This window comes from Pan troglodytes, chromosome 13 (assembly GCF_028858775.2).
Source record: "Pan troglodytes isolate AG18354 chromosome 13, NHGRI_mPanTro3-v2.0_pri, whole genome shotgun sequence".
Taxonomy (NCBI): domain Eukaryota; kingdom Metazoa; phylum Chordata; class Mammalia; order Primates; family Hominidae; genus Pan; species Pan troglodytes.
In genome coordinates this window covers 103073196-103096693 of record NC_072411.2, presented here as the reverse complement: position 1 = coordinate 103096693, position 23498 = coordinate 103073196, and the positions used below count along the sequence as shown (strand labels likewise).

The 23498-nt window shown below is 41.3% G+C and overlaps 2 protein-coding genes across 24 annotated transcripts in view; one reads left to right on the top strand and one right to left on the bottom strand.

The window, feature by feature from the left end:
• Window positions 1–23498, top strand: part of HYCC2 (hyccin PI4KA lipid kinase complex subunit 2) — a 100274-nt gene that overhangs the window by 6165 nt on the left and 70611 nt on the right. For 10 of the 23 annotated variants that reach the window (XM_001171278.7, XM_009443968.5, XM_063791496.1 and 7 more), the window contains exon 2: window positions 19921–20018. The exons of 9 other annotated variants lie outside the window; for them this stretch is intronic. The gene's annotated coding sequence lies outside the window, so the exon portion shown is untranslated. Of the gene's footprint in view, window positions 1–4113; window positions 4232–14906; window positions 15623–19920; window positions 20019–23498 lie in introns of those variants that run through there. 4 more of the 23 variants (XM_054680069.2, XM_063791486.1, XM_063791492.1 and 1 more) reach the window with 2 other exon arrangements.
• LOC746306 (heterogeneous nuclear ribonucleoprotein A1-like) lies at window positions 1250–2512 on the bottom strand. Its single transcript, XM_003949942.6, has one exon. The coding sequence runs from the start codon at window positions 2453–2455 to the stop codon at window positions 1493–1495; it is 963 nt and encodes a 320-aa protein (XP_003949991.1). The 5' UTR covers window positions 2456–2512; the 3' UTR covers window positions 1250–1492.

Sequence of the window (23498 nt, the reverse complement as noted above, 5' to 3'; positions counted from 1 at the left end):
CTAGATTAGAATCCTAGCTCCACTATTTACATCTCAGTGTCCTTATCTTTAGAAATAGAGTTATACAAGCCAACAATTGCAGTCTTGGGCATTTGTTCCAGAGAAACTGAAACTTACATTCATATAAAAACTTGTGTGAATTCTCATAGCATCTTTATTCCTAATAGCCAAAAACTGGAAACCTAAATGTTCTTCAACAGGTTAAATAGACTATAGTGCATCTATATCATGGACTGCTATGCAGCAATAAAAAGGAATGGACTGTTAATAAAATGTAACAACTTGAATGGGTCTCAAGTGAAAAAAATCTCAAAATTGCATATTCCATGATTCCATTTATATAACATTCTTGAAATACTAAAAATAAAGAGATAGAGAACAGATTCATGGTTGCCATGGTTTAGGTATCAAGGAGAGGGGAGTGGGTGGGAGTACAAGAGTGTCTTGGTGACAGAACAGTTCTGTATCTTGATTGTGATGGTAATTACATGAGTCTACATATGTGATAAAATTGCATAGAGCTATACACACACGTATACATGAGTGCTTGTAAAACTGGTTAGATCTGAGTAAACTTTGTAGACTGTAGCAATGTCAATTTCCTGGTCTTGATAGTTTACTGTAGTTATTCAAGGTGTTCCCATTGAGGGAAAATGGGCAAAGGGTACATGAGACCTGTTGGCAGTTTTTTTTGCAACTTCCCGTGAGTCTATAATTTCAAAATTAAAAGTTTTTAAGAAGAATTGTTAGGATTAAATGAGCAGATACACAGAAGATTTTTTTTCCAGAGAATTAAATCGTTTATTGATTACACATGATAATGGATGATACACAAGCTTCATTCCCATCTATAATTTTATCTGGTACCATTATTCAATTTAGATATATTGCATAGGATGTGCCAACAATCACTTTTATAACCAATAATTCCATGATTTTGCTTGGGTAATCCCTTTTAATGGTGAACTTCAGGTCACAACAGTAACTATCAATTCAGCTACACCAAGGTTTCCGAAGACAATGGCTTCTCCACCCAAGCAGGTTGTATATAAATTCCAAATAGAACCTGGCATCACCCTGAAGGAATTCTAACTTCACACTGTTGGGGAAATTTACCAAGATGGCTTCAGAGTAGACTAACTTTACACAGCACATTAAAAAAAAAAAGACATTTATTCAGCGTCACGATCAGTCTATTACATTTAGCAATCAACAGCATGGGTGCAAAAAAAAAATCTACATTAAAACCCTTTGTTGGAATGCTTTACACTTTCCACAGAACAGAAACTAAAATAACCTGTTATACAATTAGTCACAAATACAGTCCTCGAGTTTTTTGCCCATACACATGAGTATTTGTCTAAAACATGTCTTCTTTGTAGCAGCTAGGCCCTGCCACCACTGTGCTTGGCTGAGTTCACAAATCTGTTGTAACCTGTAGCTTCCCTGTCACTTCTCTGGCTCTCCTCTCCTGCTAAGCTTTGTTTCCTAATTAAAATCTTCTGCCACTGCCATAGCTACTGCTACTGCTGGAACCGCCATAGCCACCTTGGTTTCGTGGTTTTGCAAAGTATTGGCCTCCACCGCCATAGGGGCCAGAGCTTCTGCCTCCAAAATTTCCTCCCTTCACGGGTCCAAAATTTGAAGACTGATTGTTGTAATTGCCAAAATCATTGTAGCTTCCACCACCTCCAAAATGGCTTCCATCATTACCAAATCCATTATAGCCATCCCCACTGCCATCATATCCACCACCACCACGGCTGCCACCAAAGCCACCACGACCACTGAAGTTTCTTCCATGACCAAAGTTGTCATTCCCACTGAAACCACCTCCACAACCACCACCAAAGTTTCCAGAACCACTTCGACCTCTTTGGCTAGATGAAGCACTAGTCATCTCTTGCTTTGACAGGGCTTTTCTAACTTCACAGTTGTGGCCATTCACGGTGTGGTATTTCTGAATGACAGTCTTATCCACGGAGTCATGGTCGTCAAAGGTTACAAAGGCAAAGCCCCTTTTCTTGCCACTGCCTCGGTCAGTCATGATTTCAATCACTTCAGTTTTTCCATACTGTTCAAAATAATCTCTTAGGTGATGTTCTTCAGTGTCTTCTTTAATGCCACCAACAAATGTCTTTTTCACAGTTAAGTGGGCACCTGGTCTTTGAGAATCTTCTCTCGAGACAGCTCTCTTTGGTTCCACGACTCTTCCATCCACCTTGTGTGGCCTTGCATTCATAGCTGCCTCCACCTCCTTCACAGTGGCATATGTGACAAACCCAAAGCCCGTGGAGCACTTGGTGTTTGGATCTCTCATTACCACACAGTCTGTGAGCGTTCCCCGTTGCTCAAAATGGCTCCTCAGGCTCTCATCGGTTGTTTCAAAGCTCAACCCTCCAATGAAGAGCTTCCTCAGCTGTTCGGGCTCTTTAGGAGACTCTGACTTAGACATGACGGCAGGGTGAAGAGAGACTTTAACGATGCTTCTTCGGCGGCGTCCACGGGCAGAAAGGAGAAGATTTTTATTATAGTACTTGATGCATAATAAATGTTAGCTGCTATTAATAGTAATAGCAGCAGCAGCAGCAGTAGTAGTTGTTCAGGCCTCTAACCTCTCAGTAGGCCTCTCACTAGGACCATTTCAACAGTTGCTGTATATATATGTTTATATATATTATATATATAAATCTAATTAATATATTTAATAATTATTATTATTTTTGGAGACAGGGTCTCACTCTGTTGCCCAGGCTGGAGTGCAGTGGTGCGATTATAGCTCACTGCAGCCTCAACCTCCTGAACTCAAATGATCCTCCCATCTCTGCCTCTTGAGTAGCTGGGATTACAGGCACTTGCTACCACTCCTGGCTAATGTTTTTTTTTTTGTGAGACAGAGTCTCACTCTGTTGCCCAGGCTGGAGTGCAGTGGTGATCTCAGCTCACTGCAAGCTCTGCCTCCCAGGTTCATGCCATACTCCTGCCTCAGCCTCCCAAGTAGCTGGGACTATAGGCGCCCGCCACCACCACGCCTGGCTAATTTTTTGTATTTTTATTAAAGACGGGATTTCACCATGTTAGCCAGGATGGCCTCGATCTCCTGACCTTGTGATCTGCCTGCCTCGGCCTCCCAAAGTGCTGGGATTACAGGTGTGAGCCACCGCGCCCGGCCTCATTTTTGTATTTTTAATAGAGACAGGATATGTTGGCCAGGCTGGTCTTGAATTCCTGACCTCAAGTGATCCACCCTTCTCAGCCTCCCAAAGTGCCAGGATTACAGGCTGGAGCCACCATGTCTGGCCAGATTTCTATTATAATATAGTAATTTCCTCCCACCAGTTTTGCCAGTTGATCTTTTATTAAAGATAGTACACCTTTGTATTTGTATTCCATAATATTACAATATGTGCTTTTACTTTATTTTATAATTTTTTGAGACAGGGTCTTGCTTTGTTGCTGACTGGAGTGCAGTTGTGTGATCGTGGTTCACTGCAGCCTCGACCTCCCAGGCTCAAGCAATCCTCCCTCCTCAGCCTCCCAAGTATTTGGGACCACAGGCATGCACCACCATGCCCAGTTGATTTTGTCCTTTTTATAGAGACGAAGTCTTGCTTTGTTGCTCAGGCTGGTCTCAGACTTCTGGGCTCAAGTGATCTGCCTGCCTTGGCCTCCCAAAGTGCTGTGATTACAGGTGTAAGCCACTGCACCTGGCCAGAATGTGTACTGTTTTATGCAAGTCTGTTGGGTAGGCCACAGAGAGATCAGTTTATTTTCCGTTTTCTTTAAGAATGAAAAACAGTCTAAAAAATGACAGTCAGTAAAAGAATTTATGAAAAGATTTTTCTGAATTAAATTTTAAATTTAAAAATTTAAAAATTTTCTTATTCAATAAAAAAAAAAAACAAAAAAACTACAAGTATGAAAGACTTCAAGTGGCAGCCAGGAAGAACTGGTTCAAAGTATTTATGAAGTATAAATAGAAAAGTCTGTATAATATGCAGGAAAATCAGCCTTAACTGATTATGATTGTTGTGCTACAGCAGTGTTTTTTTAAAACTTGAAGGAGGTTAATCTGTAGAAGAGTCAACTATTTTATTTTATTTTATTTTTCAGATGGAGTTTCGCTCTCCCAGGCTGGAGTGCAATGCTGCAGTCTCTGCTTACTGCAACCTCCACCTCCCAGGTTCAAGTGATTCTTCCGCCTCAGCCTCCCAAGTAGCTGGGGTTAAAGGCGTGTGCCACCATGCTTGGCTAATTATTTGTATTTAGTAGAGACAGGGTTTCACTATGTTAGGCTGGTTTCGAACTCCTGACCTCAGGTGATCCACCCGCCTTGGCCTCCCAAAGTGCTGGGATTACGGGCATGAACCACCACCACACCCAGCCAACTTTTTTTTTTTTTTTAATTTGAACAAGTTTTAAACAGCTAGTTGAACATCTTCCATTAAAATGTTCCTTTTTTTTTTTTGATAAACTATTTATTTTCTTAACCCATTATTTTCATGTAATTTGGCTTTTCCAGTTACAGTTTTGTAAGCCACATTGCCTTTTTAGAACATAACTACCAACTGTTGGCAAAAAATTATAGTACTGTAGTATGAAATTTGTTAGTGTACTAAAGTACTCTAAACATCCATCCATCTGAAGTATATGTTGTACTCTGCAAGAGTAGAATCTCTTTTTTCAGTCTTGCTTCCTACTCTACCCCTCCCATTTCAGTAGAAATATCTTATACTTTATGAACATTAAGTTGAGGCATAGCTGAGATGGCTGTTGGTGTTTTAGAATACAAATTTGTTGCTGGAGTCTCTTTTTTGCTTTATCAGTTAGGAATTGTGTTTGGCTGCCGGAAACAGAGATAAGAAATAACCATTGCTTAAAGTAGTTAATTTGGTAAAAAAAATTCAGATGTAGGAGATCTAGGGCCTATATGGCAACTCTGTGGAGTTGTCAAGGGCACAGGCTGCTTCTGTCTTCTTCTTTCGCCATCTTTAACATGTGTCTTCTACTTTGAAGATTACCTAATGGTTGCTGGACCTCCAGCCATCACATTTATGTTCTAGGCAGAAGAAAGGAGGAAGAAAGGCATAGACAAAAGGGCTATATCTCTCATTTTAAAAAAACCTCTCTAGAATTTCCTACACAACACTTCTTCTGATCTCATTGACTGAAACATAGTCATTTGGCTATACTTAGCTACAGGTAAGGTTCAGAAATGGCTTTTAGCTGGTCATACAAACTAGATTAGTGAGAGTGGAGTAAGGATCTATATTGGATGGAAACTAGTAATCTTTGACATACATGCTCCTTATCTTCTATACTGTATCTGCTGCTGACTGCCTAGTAGTGCTGTTAAGCTCTTCATTCAATAGACATGAATTAAGTGCTAACTATGTACTAGGTCCTGTTAAGAACCGGAAATGCAAATGCAAGTGAGGCATACTCCCTGCCCCAGAAAAGTTGTGGTTTAGTAAGAAGAACCCCCCCCCCCTTTTTTTTTAGACAGAGTTTTGCTGTTGTTGCCTAGGCTGGAGTGCAGTGGTGCAATCTCGGCTCACTGCAACCTCCGCCTCCCGGGTTCAAGTGATTCTCCGCCTCAGCCTCCCAAGTAGCTGGGATTACAGGCATGTGCCACTACGCTGGCTAATTTTTGTATTTTTAGTAGAGATGGGGTTTCACCATGTTGGCCAGGCTGGTCTTCAACTTTTGACCTCAGGTGATCCACCCGCCTCGGCCTCCCAAAGTGCCAGGATTACAGGCATGAGCCACTGCACCCAGCCAATAAGAGGGCTCTTCAACCTGCACACAGGTCTTTGAGAACAGAAGATGTTGAGTACTATGGGCTGTTGTGACTATGATTCTGCCCACCCCATCAATTTATGAGGCTTAAGAGGGAGAAGGGGAGAGGACTTCTTTGAAAGGGGAGTATTAATGGAAAGAAACTATTCCCTGCCCCGTAAGGAGGTCCTGAAAGAGTCACTCTCTGTCATTAAGAAGAGAGATTTACATTTGCTCTTTGGTTGGGTATCTGCCTAGCCACCAATCTCACTTATATGCCCCTGTTCTACTGAAGAAGACATGGTAATGGAATGCCTGATACCAGGGCCAGGCATTCCCATCTATAACTTGGATTCCTGTTCTGAGAGGTATAAGAGATGGATTCTGCATATATCCTTAGGTCATTCTGAACAAGTCAGGAACTATATTCATCAGGGTTTTCCAGAGAAACAGAACCAATAAGATTGTGTGTGATTTATTATAAAGTTTATTATAGGAATTGGCTTACACAATTTAGGAGGCTGACAAGTCCCGAGATCTGCAGGGTAGTTGGCAAGCTGGAGACTCAGGAGACCTGACTGTATAGTTCCAGTCAGACACAGTCCAAAGTCCTGAGAACCAGAGATAACATAGTAGCAGTCACTCAGGCTTGAGACTCTGAAGAGCTAATGTTTCAGTTTGAGTTTGAAGGCTGGAGAAAGCCAATGTCCTTAGGCAGGAGGAACTGACTCTCTACTTGGGGGAGGCTTAGCCTTTTTGTCTGTTCAGGCTTTCCACTGATTAAATGACATCCACCACATTAGGAAAGGCAATCTGCTTTACTCAGTCTATAGATTTAAATGTTAATCTCATATGGAAACACCCAGAAAAATGTTTAGCTAAATATCTGGAGATGAGATTGGAAACATTTTTATCCAGGGTAGAATGGAAGCTCTCTGACCAGAGAAAAGTGTCATGACATAGTGATAAGAAACAAATGTAATTTGATATGAAAATTTCTGTGATTTCTTTTTTTTTCTTGAGATGGGGTCTGGCCCTGTTTCCCAGGCTGGAGTGCAATGGTGCAATCTTGGATTACTGCAACCTCCACCTCCCAGGTTCAAGTGATTCTCATGCGTCACCTTCCTGGGTAGCTGGGACTACAGGCATGCGCCACGATGCCTGGCTAATTTTGTATTTTTAGTAGAGACGGGGTTTCACCATGTTGGCCAGACTGGTCTCCTGACCTCAAGCGATCCACCCGCCTTGGCTTCCCAAAGTGCTGGGATTACAGGCGTGAGCCGCTGTGCCCGGCCTAATACCTGTGATTTCTATTGGTGACCAAATCACAAAAATATTATGGTTGGTTGTTTTATTGTTTTGCCTATACTCACAATCTAATGACATTATAAATGTTAGTTAGAGATTGGTAAAAAGTGATACAATTTTCTTCTTATCAAAGTTTATGAGTTTTATTATAGATCCCTGGGGGTCTGTGGACGTTATGTTGAGAACTTCTGTGTGAAGAGGAAGGAGAGGGCTTTGAATTGATGCAGGGTTGTATGCTATGGAAAAGATTCATAGAGGAGGCAACTGTTGGTCTGAGTGTTGGAAGAAGGGGAGGGTAGTTAGGATAGAGGGTAGTTGAAAGGCATTCCAGAGAGGAATGTAGCATAAGAAAATGTGTGAGGTGTGAGACAGCCTGGCATATTGTGAAATTGTAGATCAACATTGGTGAGGGGAAGTCTGTGTTGAGCCAGGGTATAATTTCTATTCTTGCTGACAAGACCATTTTGTTCACGTGCCTGTTGAGCAAATACTGGTTACAAAGGCCATTTAGCCAAACCAATAGATCCATATCTTTGGTTTCTTCAGGTATAGTGAACAACAAGATACTGTTTGAAGTTTTGCCTACTGGGAGTTCCCTTTCTCCTGTCCTGTAGGGCTACTTCTCTGTAAGGTCAATGCCAGCATACTGTATGCAACCATGTGTAAACCAGGCCTAAGTTTTTTTTTTTTTCCTTCTTTCCTTTGATCTTAGGGAACTCTACAAGGCCATAGATTAAGGAAGAGTTGATTAGTAGAAGTAAGTGCCATGGGTGTCTCAGCCATTTGTTCTTCTAGCTTATTTGTGCTTTTGGAGCCTGCTCTAACCTCATTACAACCATTGTAGTCAGGATTACTTGGTTATGTAGTGGTAACAACCAACCTTCAAATAAAGGCTTAAAATTTGAAAAACAGAGATTTGTTTCCTCTCATGTAAAATCTGGTGCAAGCTGGGTGATTCCAGGCAGCTGTTCTTCATTTGATGGGTCAGCATTGCATATCTATATTTATCTCTGCTTCTATTATCATAGTGACGAGAAGAACAGGCTGGAGAATTGCATACTGGCACATAAATGTTTCTACAGAAATGATTTCTGCTCTTTGGTCAAAGAAAGTCATAAGGTCACATTTGACTTAAAGAGGATAGACAAATATAGTCCTCCCTTGTTCCCTTGAAAGTTCATATCTGACACACTATCACTTCCATTTCATGATGGAATGCTGCCAGCACATATAGCTTTATGGCTTGGAGGATCGGAACACTCACTTCTTGAAAGTATGTCAGGTCACATGGTCAGTCTCTGTTGGGGCTCAAAAGCCAAGCAAGGAGCTATTTCTCAAAAGAAGAGCAATCATCTGCAGAGAGGGCATAGCTCTCTTCAGAAGCAGTAGTTCTCATGCAGGGGCACACTTGACAATGTTTAGAGACATTTTGTTGGTCACAATTCAGGGCATTGCTATTGGCATGTAATAGGAGGAGGGCAGGGATGCTGCTAAACATCCTACCATGTAAAAGACAGCCTTTCACAATGTCAAGGGTGACCAAAATGCCAATAGTGCCAAGGTTAAGAAATCCTGCTTTAGATGGACTTACGTGCCTGGTGGTCTGTGTTGTGATTCTTCTAGCAGGGCCTACTGGTAGCTTTATACAGCTACTTTATCATCTACCACAGACGCTTTGAATACCACCGAATTTGCTGGATCTTAAGGCCCAAATGGCAGAGCATCTTTTTTTTTTTTTTTTTTTGAGATGGAGTTTCACTCTTGTTACCCAGGCTGGAGTGCAATGGCACGATCTTTGCTCACCGCAACCTCCGCCTCCCGGGTTCAAGCAATTCTCCTGCCTCAGCCTCTGGAGTAGCTGGGATTATAGGCATGCACCACCACGCCTGGCTAATTTTGTATTTTTAGTAGAGATGGGGTTTCTCCATGTTGGTCAGGCTGGTCTCGAACTCCCAACCTCAGGTGATCCGTCTGCCTCAGCCTCGCAAAGTGCTAGGATTACAGGCGTAAGCCACTGCGCCCGGCTGGCAGAGCATCTTATACTGCTACCTTGACCTCTTGCCTTCTCATGTCCTAGGCCCCATTTAAAACTGGCAGCTATTAATGAATTATTCAGGAAATGGGCAGAGCATCACACTAAATATGGTTTATGTTATTTCTAGAATTTAAAGAGTTCCACTGTGCACAGTGCTTCATTTTATTTTATTTTATTTTATTTATTTATTTTTTTTTTGAGACGGAGTCTCGCACTCTCGCCCAGGTTGGAGTGCAGTGGCGCCATCTCGGCTCACTGCAAGCTCCACCTCCCAGGTTCACGCCATTCTCCTGCCTCAGCCTCCTGAGTAGCTGGGACTACAGGCTACAGGTGCCTGCCACCACCCCAGCTAATTTTTTGTATTTTTAGTAGAGACGGGGTTTCACCGTGTTAGCCAGGATGGTCTCGATCTCCTGACCTTGTGATCCACCCGCCTCGGCCTCCCAAAGTGCTGGGATTACAGGTGTGAGCCACCGTGCCCGGCTATTTTTATTTTAGAGATAGGGTCTTTCTATGTTGCCCAAGCTGGTCTTGAACTACTGGCCTCAAATGATCCTCCCACATCAGCCACCCGAGTAGCTAGGATTACAGGCATAAACCACTGCTCCCAGCATTGTGCTTCTTTCTAAGTGGTGGTGGCAGGCTGAGCTATGATAACTTGTCCTTCATTTTTATTTTTATGTTTTTATTTTTAGAGACAGGGTTTCACTCTGTCACCCATGCTGGGGTGCAGTGGCATGATTGTAGCTCAGTGTAACCTCAAACTCTGGGCTCAAGTGATCCTCTCACCTCAGTCCCTGGAGTAGCTGGAACTATAGGTGCTCACTACCATGGCCAGTTAATTTTTGTATTTTTTATTGAGACAGGGTTTTGCCATGTTGCCCAGGCTGGTCTCAAACTCCTGGGCTCAGATGATTTGCCTTCCTCGGCCTCCCAAAGTGCTGGGATTACAGGTGTGAGCCCCTACGCCTAGCCTAGAATTTTAGTGTTTGTTTTTTTTTTTTTCGAGATGGAATTTCGCTCTTGTTGCCCAGGCTGTAGTGCAATGGTGCGATCTCGGCTCACCGTGAGTTTTAGTTTTACAAGATGAAAAGAGTATGGTGATGGTTGGACAACATTATGAATGTATTTAATACTACTGAAATGTACATTAAAAATGGTTAAGATGGTAAATTTTTTTTACCACAATAAAAAAAATTGGGGAAAAAACACAAAAGAAAAAAAGATGCCAATATTTCAAATATTTTTGCCTTTAGGAAGAACTTATTATGAACTGTGTCAGTTAACTAAGTAAGGAATACTTTTAGAGGTTAAAAATGCCACGAAATCCAGACACTGCATTTCTTGACTCAACTCTTTGAATACCAACCGCTTTAAACATTTATTTATTCAGTATTTGAAAGGTTTATTCTAAAATTCAACATAGGCCAGGTACAGTGGCTCATGCCTGTAATCCCAGCACTTTGGGAGGCCAAGTCAGGAGGATTGCTTGATGCCCAGAGTTTAAGACCAGCCTGGGCAACACAGCAAGAACTCATCTCTGAAAATTAAAATTTAAAAAATTCGACATGTTTTCTTGGAATTTATTTTTTGACTTTAATTTTGTGCCTACATACCTAAATAGGTTATATATCCAATATGTTTTTAGGTTCTTTGGTGTTGGATACTACTTTTTATGGGGGAAAATTTTTTTTTTACTTGAAATACAAGGAATGGATCCTTTCCTCCCTCCACCCCTATGTCACTAAATGGGAGTAAATTGTACTTAAGATATGCCCAAGCTTTAGCACCCAGAATGTAGTCTTTAAAATATTATTTCCTACTAAAAGGGGTGCCTTGGAGAAATGTCTGGTTCTAGGCCTAAGGCAGGATTTGTAGAAGGTAAGTCTGGAACTTCTTGTCCTAGCAGGAAGCTAGGAGGTTATCTTCATTTACTAGGTTTATGTCAAAAGGGCTTAGGAGCTTTGTAGAGGGTCCCTCAAGACCATTCCCACATTTCATGATTTCCAAGATTGACTCTCAGGACTCAGTCATTTTATTCACAGTTATAGTTTATTACAATGAGATGATATAAGGCAAAATCAGCAAAGCGAAAGGCATATGGAATGAAGTCTGGAAGAAACCAAGCTCAAGCTTGCAAGAATCCTCTCCCAGTAGAATTGCAAAAGATGCCATTAATTCTCCAGTAATGAGTTGTGTGCACAGCCTCAGATTAGCCCCTAATGAGATTTTAAGGGCTTCTCAGATTATTCCTGAGCATGCATATAGCACTGGGTACACATCCCTTTGCATGAATATGACCTTCTGGATTCCCAGGAAGTTGTTGGAGCTTTTCAGAGTCTTTTATGGACATCTCATTTCCCAGCTTTTCTTTTCTGGTTTTTTGTTTGTTTGTTTTTGAGGTTAAGGTTTGTTTGTTTGTTTTTGAGATGGAGTCTCCCTCTGTCATCCAGGATCGAGTACAATGGTGCAATCTCAGCTCACTGCAACCTCTGCCTCCTGGGTTCAAACGATTCTCCTACTTCAGCCTCCCAAGTAGCTGGGATTACAGGTGCTCGCCACCATGCCCGGCAAATTTTTTGTATTTTTAGTAGAGACAGGGTTTCACCATGTTAGCCAGGATGGTCTTGATCTCCTAACCTCGTGATCCACCCGCCTCAGCCTCCCAAAGTGCTGGGATTACAGGTGTGAGCCACCACGCCCGGCTTGGGCAGTTCTTTTTCTGATCTTCCCTGAGATTACTCGTGTCATTTGATTGGGACTGTTATTTAAGATGGCTTCACTCACACATTTGTTGGGTAGTGCTGGCTGTTGGCCGGCCTATGTCTATTCATTAGGCTAACTTTGGCTTCTTCACATGGCTGCTAGATTTTAAAAGTAGAAAGAAGGGCAAGCTCCAGTATGCAAGCACTTTTCAAACCTTTGCATTACGTGGGATAGTTTCGCATTCCTATAAATGTTTTTGAGCTCTGCTCTGGGATGCAGTTACATTTATTTGAAAATAGTTCCAGATTTTGATTTTACAGATCACCTGAGTTCAGGAGTTTGAGACCAGCCTGGCCAATACGGTGAAACCCCGCTTCTACTAAAAATACAAAAATTAGCTGGGCGTGGTGGTGGGCACCTATAATCCCAGCTACTTGAGAGGCCGAGGCTGGAGAATCACTTGAACCCAGGAGGCGGAGGTTGCAGTGACTGGAGATTGCGCCATTGTGCTCCAGCCTGGTTGATAAGAGCGAAATTCCGTCTCAAAAAAAAAAATTTTTAAGATTTAATAGATAGTACTGGATCTGTGTTCACTGTAGGGCTAGTAAGTCCCCATTACTTAGGAAGAACTCTTATGTGTACTTGACCCCATCCTCAATGGAATTGGTGAGAAGCGGCACTATTTCTGGCCCTGTGTAAGTTCTGGACACTGCTACCTCTAATCTTTCTGGTGCTTCTTTTCCTGGCTTCTGGTAGTTTCCTCACACACACAGTGTGCTGATCAGTTTTCGTTTGACTACTAGAGAGGGATCCTTTGCAGATCTCCAGAGTTCGTTCTCAGTACAGCTCTCCACATTACCCTGTCCTCTAACACTTTGGTCTACCTGTACTCTTAGCTCTGCCTCCTTAACTCAGAGAGTCTACCAGGTTTCACTTGCCTTTCTCTTCCTTACCCTGCAGCCTGGAAAGTCTTGAGGAAGGAAGTTGAGGCAACCTCATTGTTCTTTACTGTCTGTGCCCAGTGTAATGAAAACTGTGTTTCATGTACTTTCTTTCTTTCTTTTTTCTTTTTCTTTTGAGACAGAGTCTCACTCTGTTGCCTAGGCTGCAGTGCAGTGGCACAGTCACGGCTCACTGCAGCCTCAACCTCCCAGGTTCAAGTGATCTTCCCACCTCAGCCTCCTGAGTAGCTGGGACTACAGGTGTGTGCCACTATGCCCGGCTAATTTTTAAAATTTTTTTTGCAGAGACGAGGTCTCACGATGTTGGCCAAGGTGGTCTCAAACTCTTGGGCTCAAGCAGTCCTCCTGCCTTGGCCTCCCAGAGTGCTGGGATAACAAGTGTGAGCCACTGTGACCTGCCTTTGTTTCATATTTTCTTCCGTGTTTTTTTCTTCCCCCCACTCCTGTTGCCCAGGCTGGAGTGCAGTGGCATGATCTCGGCTCACTGCAGCCTCGCCTCCTGGGCTCAAGTGATTCTCCTGCCTCTGCCTCCTGAATAGCTGGCACTGCAGGTGCGTACCACTGCACTGGGCTAGTTTTTGTATTTTTAATGGGGATGGGGTTTCACTGTGTCGCACAAGTTAGTCTCGAACTCCTGAGTTCAAGTGGTCCACCCGCCTTGCCCTCCAAAAGTGCTAGGATTACAGGCATGAGCCACCACATCGGGCCCTCTTCCATGTCTTAAATTCAGGCAAGAAGGTAAATTCACTTTCTGTCACTCCATCTTGTTGAGAAATGGAAGGCCCTTCTCTCCTCACACTTTTCTCCTTCCTTAGTATTAGGCTCATGATTGAGGATTGGGGTGTTCTCTATGGTCTTGGTACAATCTCAGTTTTGGGCTGGTTTTTGTGCCAGGACCTTACAGTTTTCCTGCCCCCACCCCACACAATGACAGATTAGGCAATACATATGCTTAACACCAAGGTAGTGATTAATTGAGGGAGAACTGACATCTTTATGAGTCTTCCCAACTCATGAACATGGTATATCCTCCGCTTTATTTACACCATCTTTATTTTCTCTCGAAAATGTTTTCTTGTTTTCATTTTAGAGGTCTTATACATCTTTTGTTAGATTTATTTCTAGTCTTATTTTTTAATGCTGTTGTAAGATGCATTTTTAAAAATTTGTGGCTGGTTTATAGAAACACAATTGATTTTTTGTATATTAACCTTATATTCAGAAACTTAGATAAATTCACTTATTTTAATAATCTATAGAGTCTTTTGGGTTTTCTTGGTGTGTAATTATATCATCTGTGAGTAATAGCATTTCTTCCTTTCCAGTCCTTATTCTTTTTGTTTTTCTTGCTTTACTGTACTAGCTAGGCCTTCCAGTACAATGTTGAATAGAAGTGGTGATAATGATCATCTCTGTCTTGTTTTCAACCTCAGAGGGTAAAGTTTTCAATATTTTACCATTGACTGTGATACTTGCTATAGGCTTTTTACGGATATTCTTTATGAATTTTTCAATAGGTTATATCATAACAATATTGAACGTGTCATGCTTTTCCTGTACGTATTTGGATGATCACATGAATTTTCTCCTGAACTGCCGTTATATGCCTGGAGTAAATTCCTTTTTATATATGGTATTCTTTATATATAGTACTAGATTTAATTTGCTAATTCATTGATATTTTTGCCTCTGTGTTCATAAGAGAAATTAGTGTGTGATTTTCCTTCCTTGTAATGTCTGTGTTAATTTTTGTTATAGCTATACTGGGTTTTTTTGTTTGTTTGTTTGTTTGTTTTGAGACGGAGTCTTGCTCTGTCTCCCCAGGCCGGAGTGCAGTGGTGCGATCTCAGCTCACTGCAACCTCCGCCTCCTGGGTTCAAGCGATTCTCCTGCCTCAGCCTCCCAAACAGTGGGGATTACAGGCACCCACCACCACACCTGGCTAATTTTTATATTTTTAGTAGAGACGGGGTTTCACCATGTTTGGCCAGGCTGGTCTCGAACTCCTGACCTTAAGTGATCTGCCTGCCTCAGCCTCCCAAAGTACTGGGATTATAGACATGAGCCACTGCGTCTGGCTATTATAATGGTTCTTAAAAATAGGAAGTCTTTATTCCTTTTTTTTTTTTTCTTTTTTTGAGACAGGGTCTTGCTGTGTCACCCAGGCTGGAGTGCAGTGGCGTGATCTCGGCCCACTGTAACCTCTGCCTACCGGGTTCAAGAGATTCTCCCTCCTCAGCATATTTATTATTTTCTGTTCTCTGGAAGACTTTTATAAGCTTGGTGTGGTTTCTTCCGTAATTGAAAGAATTCACTAGTGAAACCATCTTTACTTGAGATTTTCTTTAAGGAAAGATTTTTAATAATACATTCCATTTCTTTATTTGCTTTGGAGCTATTTGGATATTCTGTTTCTTTCAGCATTAGTAATTTAATTTATATTTTTTAAGAAATGTGTCCGTTTTATACTGACATGGTTTTTTTTTGTTTGTTTTGGGGGGAATTTTTTTTTTTTTTTGGGACAGGGTCTCACTCTGTTGCCCAGGCTAGAGTGTTGTGGCACAGTTATGGCTCACTACAGCCTTAAACTCGTGGGCTCAAGCAATCCTCCCACCTCACAGGCTCTTGAGTAGCTGGGACCACAGGTGTGCGTCACCACACCCAGCTTATTTTTTTTATTTTTTGTAGAGATTTCTTCTTTGATCTATAGATAATTTAGGAATGTAGTTTTAGGCCAGGTGCAGTGGCTCACGCCTGTAATCCCAGCACTTTGGCAGGCTGAGGCAGGAGGATTGCCTGAGCCCAGGAGTTCAAGACCTGCCTGGGCAATATGGTGAGACACTATCTCTATTTAATTTTAAATTTAAAAAATAAAAAAGAAATGTAATTTTAATTTTCCAGGTAGTTGGTGTTTTTCTAGGTTTTTCTTTATTATTTTTGTTATTGTTGTTAATGATTTGTAGCTTATTTTTGTTGTGGTTAGAAACCATACTTTGCATGCCATCATCTTTTTTGAAGTATGTTGAAACTTCTCTTGTGGCTGAGTATGCAGGGAGTCTTTGAAAAGAATTCAAATTTTTGCCAGGTGCAGTGGCTTACGCCTGTAATCTCAGCACTTTGGAAGGCCAAGGCGGGTGGATCACGAGGTCAGAGGATCGAGACCACCCTGGCCAACGTGGTGAAACCCCGTCTCTACTAAAAATTCAAAAAAAAAAAAACCGGGGTGGTGGCACGCGCCTGTATTCCCAGCTACTCGGGGGGCTGAGGCAGGAGAATCTTTTGAACCCCGGGAGGCGGAGGTTGCAGTGAGCCAAGATCGCGCCAGTGCACTCCAGCCTGGGCGATAGAGCGAGACTCCGTCTCAAAAAAAAGAAAAGAAAAAAGAAAAGAATTCAAATTGTGTAGTTGCTAGTTACAGTGTTCTGTATTAGTCATTTTGGTTGTTTGTTAATTGCACCATTCAGATCTTATTGATTTTTGGTTGCTTTTTCTGTCAATTTGCTGAGAGAGATGTGGGTCTCCAACTATTATTATGGCTTTATCTTTTTCTCCTTTTAATTCTGCAAATTTTTGCTTTATGTTTTTGTTTTCTTTTTTTTTTTTTTTTAAGACAGAGTCTTACTCAGTTGCCAAGGTGGGAGTGCAGTGGTATGATCATGGCTTACTGCAGCCTTGACCTCCTGGGCTCAAGTGATCCTCCCAGCCTCCCAAGTAGCTGGGACTACAGGCACACACCACCACACCCTGGTTGTTGTTTTTTTGTTTGTTTGTTTGTTTGTTTGTTTTGTAGATAATGGGTTTCGCCATGTTGCCCAGACTGGTCTTGAACTCCTGAGCTCAAGACTCCCAAAATGCTGTAATCATAGGCTTGAGCCTTCATGCCCTGCTGCTTTATGTATTTTGAGGTTACTGGGTACATATAAGTTTATGATTGTGGTACCTTCCTGTTGGATTGATCCCTTCATTAATATTACTTTAATCTCTAATAATCATTCTTGCCGTAAATTCTAAATCTTTCTCTGAAATTAGTGTGTCTTTTTTAAGGACTGTGCTTCTTTGTTTAATCCAGTCTGACAAAATTTGTCTTTTACTGGAAGAATTTTTTCTACATCAGGGTATCTACTCTTTAGGCTTCCCTGGGTCATACTGGAAGCAGAAGAATTGTCTTGGGCCACACATGAAATACACTAACACGAATGATAGCTGATGAGCTTAAAAAAAAAAAAAAAAATTGCAAAAAAAAAATCTCACAATGTTTTAAGAAAGTTTACAAATTTGTGTCGGGCCATATTCAAAGCCCTCCCTGGGCTGTGAGTTGGACAAGCTTGGTCTATATACTGTAATGTAATTATTAATATAGTTGGGTTTATGTGTATAATCTTACTGTCATTTGCTATTTGTCCCATCTGTTTTTTTTCCTATTTCTTGCCTGCTTTTAGATTAAATATTATATTTTCCTTCTAACTTGTTTGATATATGTATATAATTTTGTTGTAATGGTTATCCTAGAAATTACAACTTCCTTCTTTAACTTTTTACAGTATAATACAAACTATTACTATTACTAGTGTCACACAACTGCTAAAATCTTAGAACCTTTAAACCTTATAAGGCATTTCAGTTACTGTTTTGAACTGTCACTATTAACATTTCCTTACACTGTTTACCCCGATATATATATTTTTTATGCCCCAGAACTGAGCGGATGATATTGTTTATTTCTTCCTACATTTCCATGTTTATGATTTAGGATAATTTCCTTCTGTCTGAATAATTCCTTTTAAGTTTCTTTTAGTACAGGCTTGAAGGTGAGATTTTTTTTTTGCAAATTTTAAAATTTCACCTTTATTTTTGAAGGATAGTTTTGCTGGGCATAGTATTCTAGATTGGCAGTTATTTTCTCTTTGGCCCTTTAACAGTGTTATTCTATTATATTTTGGCTTCTGTTGTTTCTGTTCAGAAATTTGTGAGTCTTACTGTTTTTTGAAGAGCAACTCTTTTTTTTTCCTATGGCTGCTTTTTTATGATTTTTTTCTCCATCCTTACTTCTTCCCTTCCTTCTCTAGTTTACGGCATCCTGGGTAGAATTTTCTTTTAATATGTCCTGCTTGGTGTTGGCAGAGCGTTCTGAATTTCTAGATTGATTTCTTTCATCAGTTTTTGAAAACTCCCAGTTATTCTTTCTTAGAATATTGCATTTATCAATTTATCTACTTTTCTAGGACTTCTGTTTTATATGTGTGTATATATATATATATATATATATATATATATATATATATGAGAACTGTGACACACACACACACATTAGACATTGTGAGTGTGCATCACATTTCTCTTAAACCTCTCCCTCTCCTCCTTTCACTACTTTCCCTTTCCCCTTCCTCTCTCTTCCATTCTTTTCCCTTTATGCTTCAGTTTGGGTATTTTTTTATTAATTTGTCTTCTAGTTTACTCATCCTGTATTCTGCTGTGTCTCATTTGCTCTAAGACCAATATATTAAATTCTTCAGATTATGTGACTGATGTGCTGCTGGCTGCACTGAGAGGGCTCTATATTGAGTTCTTAATTTCACATATTGTATTTTTCGGTTCTAGAGTGCTTATTTAATTATTTTTGTAGTTCCTAATCCATTAGTGAAATGTTGCATCTTCAGCAGTTTTGTACATTTCCCCTTCTATTTTCTATTAATCAGGATTACTTTAAATAATTGTCCTTGTGTGTTAACTTCATTTTAAAATTATCTGTGAGTCTGATTCTCTTGTCTAGTTTTCTCTTAATTATTGGTCACTTTTTTTATCCCTTTGTATTTTTAGTAATTTTTAAATTGTGTGCCAGACTTTGTATATGAAAGAACCATAGAGGCGCTATGCAGTGTTCCCAGTAGGGATCACATTTTTCTCTGTTGCACAAATTGGTAAGGACCTAATTACCTTCAACCAGACAGGGATTGAGCTATTTTAGGGTTGTCTTAAAGTTTAATAAACTCATTGTTCTTGTCATTTGGCCTTTTTCTTTGTCACTTTTTAAATTGAGAGTCTACTGAGTATCTATCTCCTTGGCCCTGAAGTCTGTGGGAGATTTGTCTCTGTAGAGATTCCCCACATAGCCATTCTGCCTATAGACTGCTTCAAAAATTTGGCAGTCATCTTGGTGGTTGTGGTTCAAAATTCCCAAGGTACAAAAAGAGAGTCTTTCCCACCCTATTTCCATGATATCAAGTGCCCCTTCTCAAAGTACTACCAGTCTCTTTTGTGTCTTTCCAGAGATACTCCCTTAGCCCTTTTCAAGTTCTTCCCCCCCACTGCAGAACCTTCTCATAAAACAAAACTCACATGTGAAAGCCCAGTGTATGAGATAAAGTGTCAGCTGCTGTGGTGGAGTAGGGGGTCCTGACACATCTTCAGTTAAAATAATTCTAAGAGAATTTTATCACAGTATTCTTTGTATCAAAGAAGGTAGAGCATAATGTAGTCAGCAAACACATGAAAATAGTTATTACTTTCTAAGAAAAGTCTCCATTTTAGCAATTTGAAAATGATTCTGACAAAATCTTTTAATGTGTTTTTCTGCCAAAAATTCAGTAAGAGCATTTTTTGTGTTCTTTTCTAAAAAAGATAAGTTTTTCAGTTATGTGAAACCCATCCAAAATAATTTTGTAGCTTATGATACTTATTATTTAAGCTTGGTTTTATACTGCATATTACAATTTTAATGAGGGTATTTTTAAAATGATTGTGTGTTTGTGTGTCTGTGTATGAGAGAGAGAGAAAGAAAAATCACTAACATGTTTCAAAAGAGTCATAGAATTTTTGTCTGGAAGGGACTTAATTTTACAAATAATGCAAGTGAGGCTCCAGATAATTTAAGTAATCTACTCAAGGTCTTATAGATAATTAATGGCAAATTTGAAATTAAAATTCAGACTTTCTGTCTTCAAAATAATGCTTTTTAATTAGGTTTGATAAAGGTATACAAGTATGCTAGTTATTACAGAAATGTTTTGGATCTATAATTATTTCTTAAAATTAGATAAGCTATATTGTAAATGCCTATCAAAACTGTTCTTTGTATTACATTCTTGAGAATATTACCTCAATATTTCAGTTTTCTATTTTTATTTTTTATAGAATTGGAAAATATTTAACTCTTAACAAATGAATTCCCCACTTGAACTCTGCCGAATTCCTGTGCCACCTCCTCCTTTAGAAAACTGATCTTAATACAGGTAAAATTAAGACTTTAACTTTTTAAAGGATAAAGAATAAATTTTCTATATCATTAGACATGTTAGCATTTTTGGTAATCTTTGCTGGATAGCTTCTATTTATTAAGCAGTTTTACCTAACATAATGACATCTTAATTATTGCCTTTGAATTCTATTTTGAAAGTTTTTCCCTTTTATAAATGTGTTTTTTAAAAACCTTTCTGTTATCTAAACTTTATTGAAGAATTGAATTTACTCAGCATAATTGCATTATCCGGCTACATCTAGATTGATGCTGTCCAATAGAACTTCTTTGATGATGGCTATATTCTATATCTGTGCCGTCCAATATAGGAGACTCTAGCCACAAGTAGCTTCCTATATTAGACAGTGCAGCTCTGGGCTTTGCCTTAGGAAATTTGGTAATTATACTAATAGTATGTCTTAAATGCCTAAGTTTTAGACTTACACCTTGAAATATCTTCATAGTTGTTGGTCAAGTTTGAAAATTAGCAGTAGCAAAACCATCACTGGCTATTTCATATGTTGTCCTGATAATTGTATAGCTTGGTTTATCCCATAATTTTGATCCACAAGAAACCTTTGAGAGCACTTACCACAGTTAGTTTTGCTCACTGTTGTATCTTTAACATTTTACTTGGTACCTAGCATGTAATTGGTATTCACAGTGCATATTAGTTGAAAGAATGGATGAATAATCCCTGTACTATAAAGGAAAAAAATGCCTCCTAAATTGTTCAAAAATTAAATAATTATATTGATAATATTTCTATAATAATAATAGTAGCAAGCATCCATTGAAGACTCATGTTGTACAGTCACTGTTCTAAGTAAGACCTTACGTGTGTTGATTTATCAGATCTTTAAAAATAAACCTTTGTCATAGCGACATGCATTATTCTCATTTTATAAGTAAGGAATTTGAAGACAGAGATTACTTAAGTAACTTTCCCAAGGACACATATTATTGTACTTAGAGAGCTTGGACAAAAACTGTGAGTTTTCTTCCCTGCAAGTAGTTCTTTACCTTCTTCAGATCACATTCCAGCAGCTTATTATTTTGTTCATTATGTTGTAGTTAGGGCTTGCTAATAAAGGTTGCCATTACCATCTCTGGTACAGTGGTGCACACTTGTAATCCTAGCTCTAATCCCAAGGCGGGAGGATTGCTTGGGGCCAGGAGTTCAAAACCAGCCTGGGCAATGTAGCAAGAACTCATCTCTAAATAATGGTAATACTATTAATAATAAAAAGGTCGTCATTGTCATAGTTATCATAAAGATAGTCATTTTCTGTGATAGCCTCTTTGTTATACATTCTGGAACTAAGGCAGTATGGATCTGAATTAAGCTGCATGCTGGAATATCAACTTGAGTTCTTATAACTATAGTTTTTACCAGGTGATGTAATATACAGTAGGAGAAATGATCTTCAGAATTTTATATTTTATGGTTAGATAAACAGAAAGCTTGCAAGGCCAGGCACTGTAGCGTATGCTGTAATCTCAGCTATTCAGGAGGCTGAGGTGGGAGGATTGTTTGAGCCCAGGAGTTCAAGACCAGCTGGGGCAAGATAGCGAGACCCCATCTCAAAAAATAAAAGATAGCTTGCAGTCTATTTGTAGCTGTGCTCTGTAGATATCTCTATGTACTAAGAGTGCTGTGCCTGGTTAGAAAATATATGTTTGGCCAGGCGCGGTGGCTCACACCTGTAATCCCAGCACTTTGGGAGGCTGAGGCGGGTGGGTCATGAGGTCAGGAGATCGAGACCATCCTGACCAGCACAGTGAATCCCTGTCTCTACTAAAAATACAAAAAATTAGCCAGGCATGGTGGCAGGCACCTGTAGTCCCAGGTACTCGGGAGGCTGAGGCAGGAGAATGGCGTGAACGTGGGAGACGGAGCTTGCAGTGAGCTGAGATCACGCCACTGCACTCTAGCCTAGGCAACAGAGTGAGACTCTGTCTCAAAAAAAAAAAAAAAGAAAAAAAGAAAATATATGTTTACAGAATTTCTCTGTAACCAGTACTATTCTATTTTTCTTCTTCTTTTTTTTTTTTAGTATTTATTGATCATTCTTGGGTGTTTCTCGGAGAGGGGGATTTGGCAGGGTCATAGGACAATAGTGGAGGGAAGGTCAGCAGATAAACATGTGAACAAAGGTCTCTGGTTTTCCTAGGCAGAGGGCCCTGCCGCCTTCCGCAGTGTTTGTGTCCCTGGGTAGTTGAGATTAAGGAGTGGTGATGACTCTTAAGGAGTATGCTGCCTTCAAGCATCTGTTTAACAAAGCACAACTTGCACTGCCCTTAATCCATTTAACCCTTAGTGGACACAGCTCATGTTTCAGAGAGCACGGGGTTGGGGGTAAGGTTGTAGATTAACAGCATCCCAAGGCAGAAGAATTTTTCCTGGTACAGAACGAAATGGAGTCTCCTATGTCTACTTCTTTCTACACAGACACAATAACAATCTGATCTCTCTTTTCCCTACATTTCCCCCTTTTCTATTCGACAAAACCGCCATTGTCATCATGGCCCGTTCTCAATGAGCTGTTGGGTACACCTCCCAGACGGGGTGGCGGCTAGGCAGAGGGGCTCCTCACTTCCCAGATGGGGCTGCCGGGCAGAGGGGCCCCCCACCTCCCAGACGGGGCGGCGGCCGGGCAGAGGGGCTCCTCACTTCCCAGATGGGGTGGCCGGGCAGAGGGGCCCCCCACCTCCCAGACGGGGTGGCAGCCGGGCAGAGGGGCTCCCCACTTCCCAGACTGGGTGGCCGGGCAGAGGCGCCCCCCACCTCCCAGACGGGGCGGCAGCCGGGCGGGGGCTGCCCCCCAGCTCCCGGACGGGGCGGCTGCCGGGCGGAGACGCTCCTCACTTCCCGGATGGGGTGGCTGCCAGGCGGAGGGGCTCCCCACTTCCCAGACGGGGCGGCTGCTGGGCAGAGGGGCTCCTCACTTCTCAGACGGGGCGGCTGGTCAGAGACGCTCCTCACCTCCCAGACGGGGTGGCGGCGGGGCAGAGACACTCCTCAGTTCCCAGACGGGGTCGTGGCGGGGCAGAGGCACTCTTCACATCTCAGATGGGGCGGTGGGGCAGAGGTGTTCCCCACATCCCAGATGATGGGCGGCCGGGCAGAGACGCTCCTCACTTCCTAGACGGGATGACGGCCGGGAAGAGGCGCTCCTCACTTCCCGGATTGGGCAGCCAGGCAGAGGGGCTCCTCACATCCCAGACGATGGGCGGCCAGGCAGAGACGCTCCTCACTTCCTAGACGGGGTGGCGGCCGGGCAGAGGCTGCAATCTCAGCACTTTGGGAGGCCAAGGCAGGCGGCTGGGAGGTGTAGGTTGTAGTGATCCGAGATCACGCCACTGCACTCCAGCCTGGGCAACATTGAGCATTGAGTGAGCGAGACTCCGTCTGCAATCCCGGCACCTCGGGAGGCCGAGGCTGGCAGACCACTCGCGGTCAGGAGCTGGAGAC

Bases quoted from the DNA above. Each gene is read 5' to 3' on its own strand.
- LOC746306 (XM_003949942.6), bottom strand. From the start codon at position 2,455: ATGTCTAAGTCAGAGTCTCCTAAAGAGCCCGAACAGCTGAGGAAGCTC.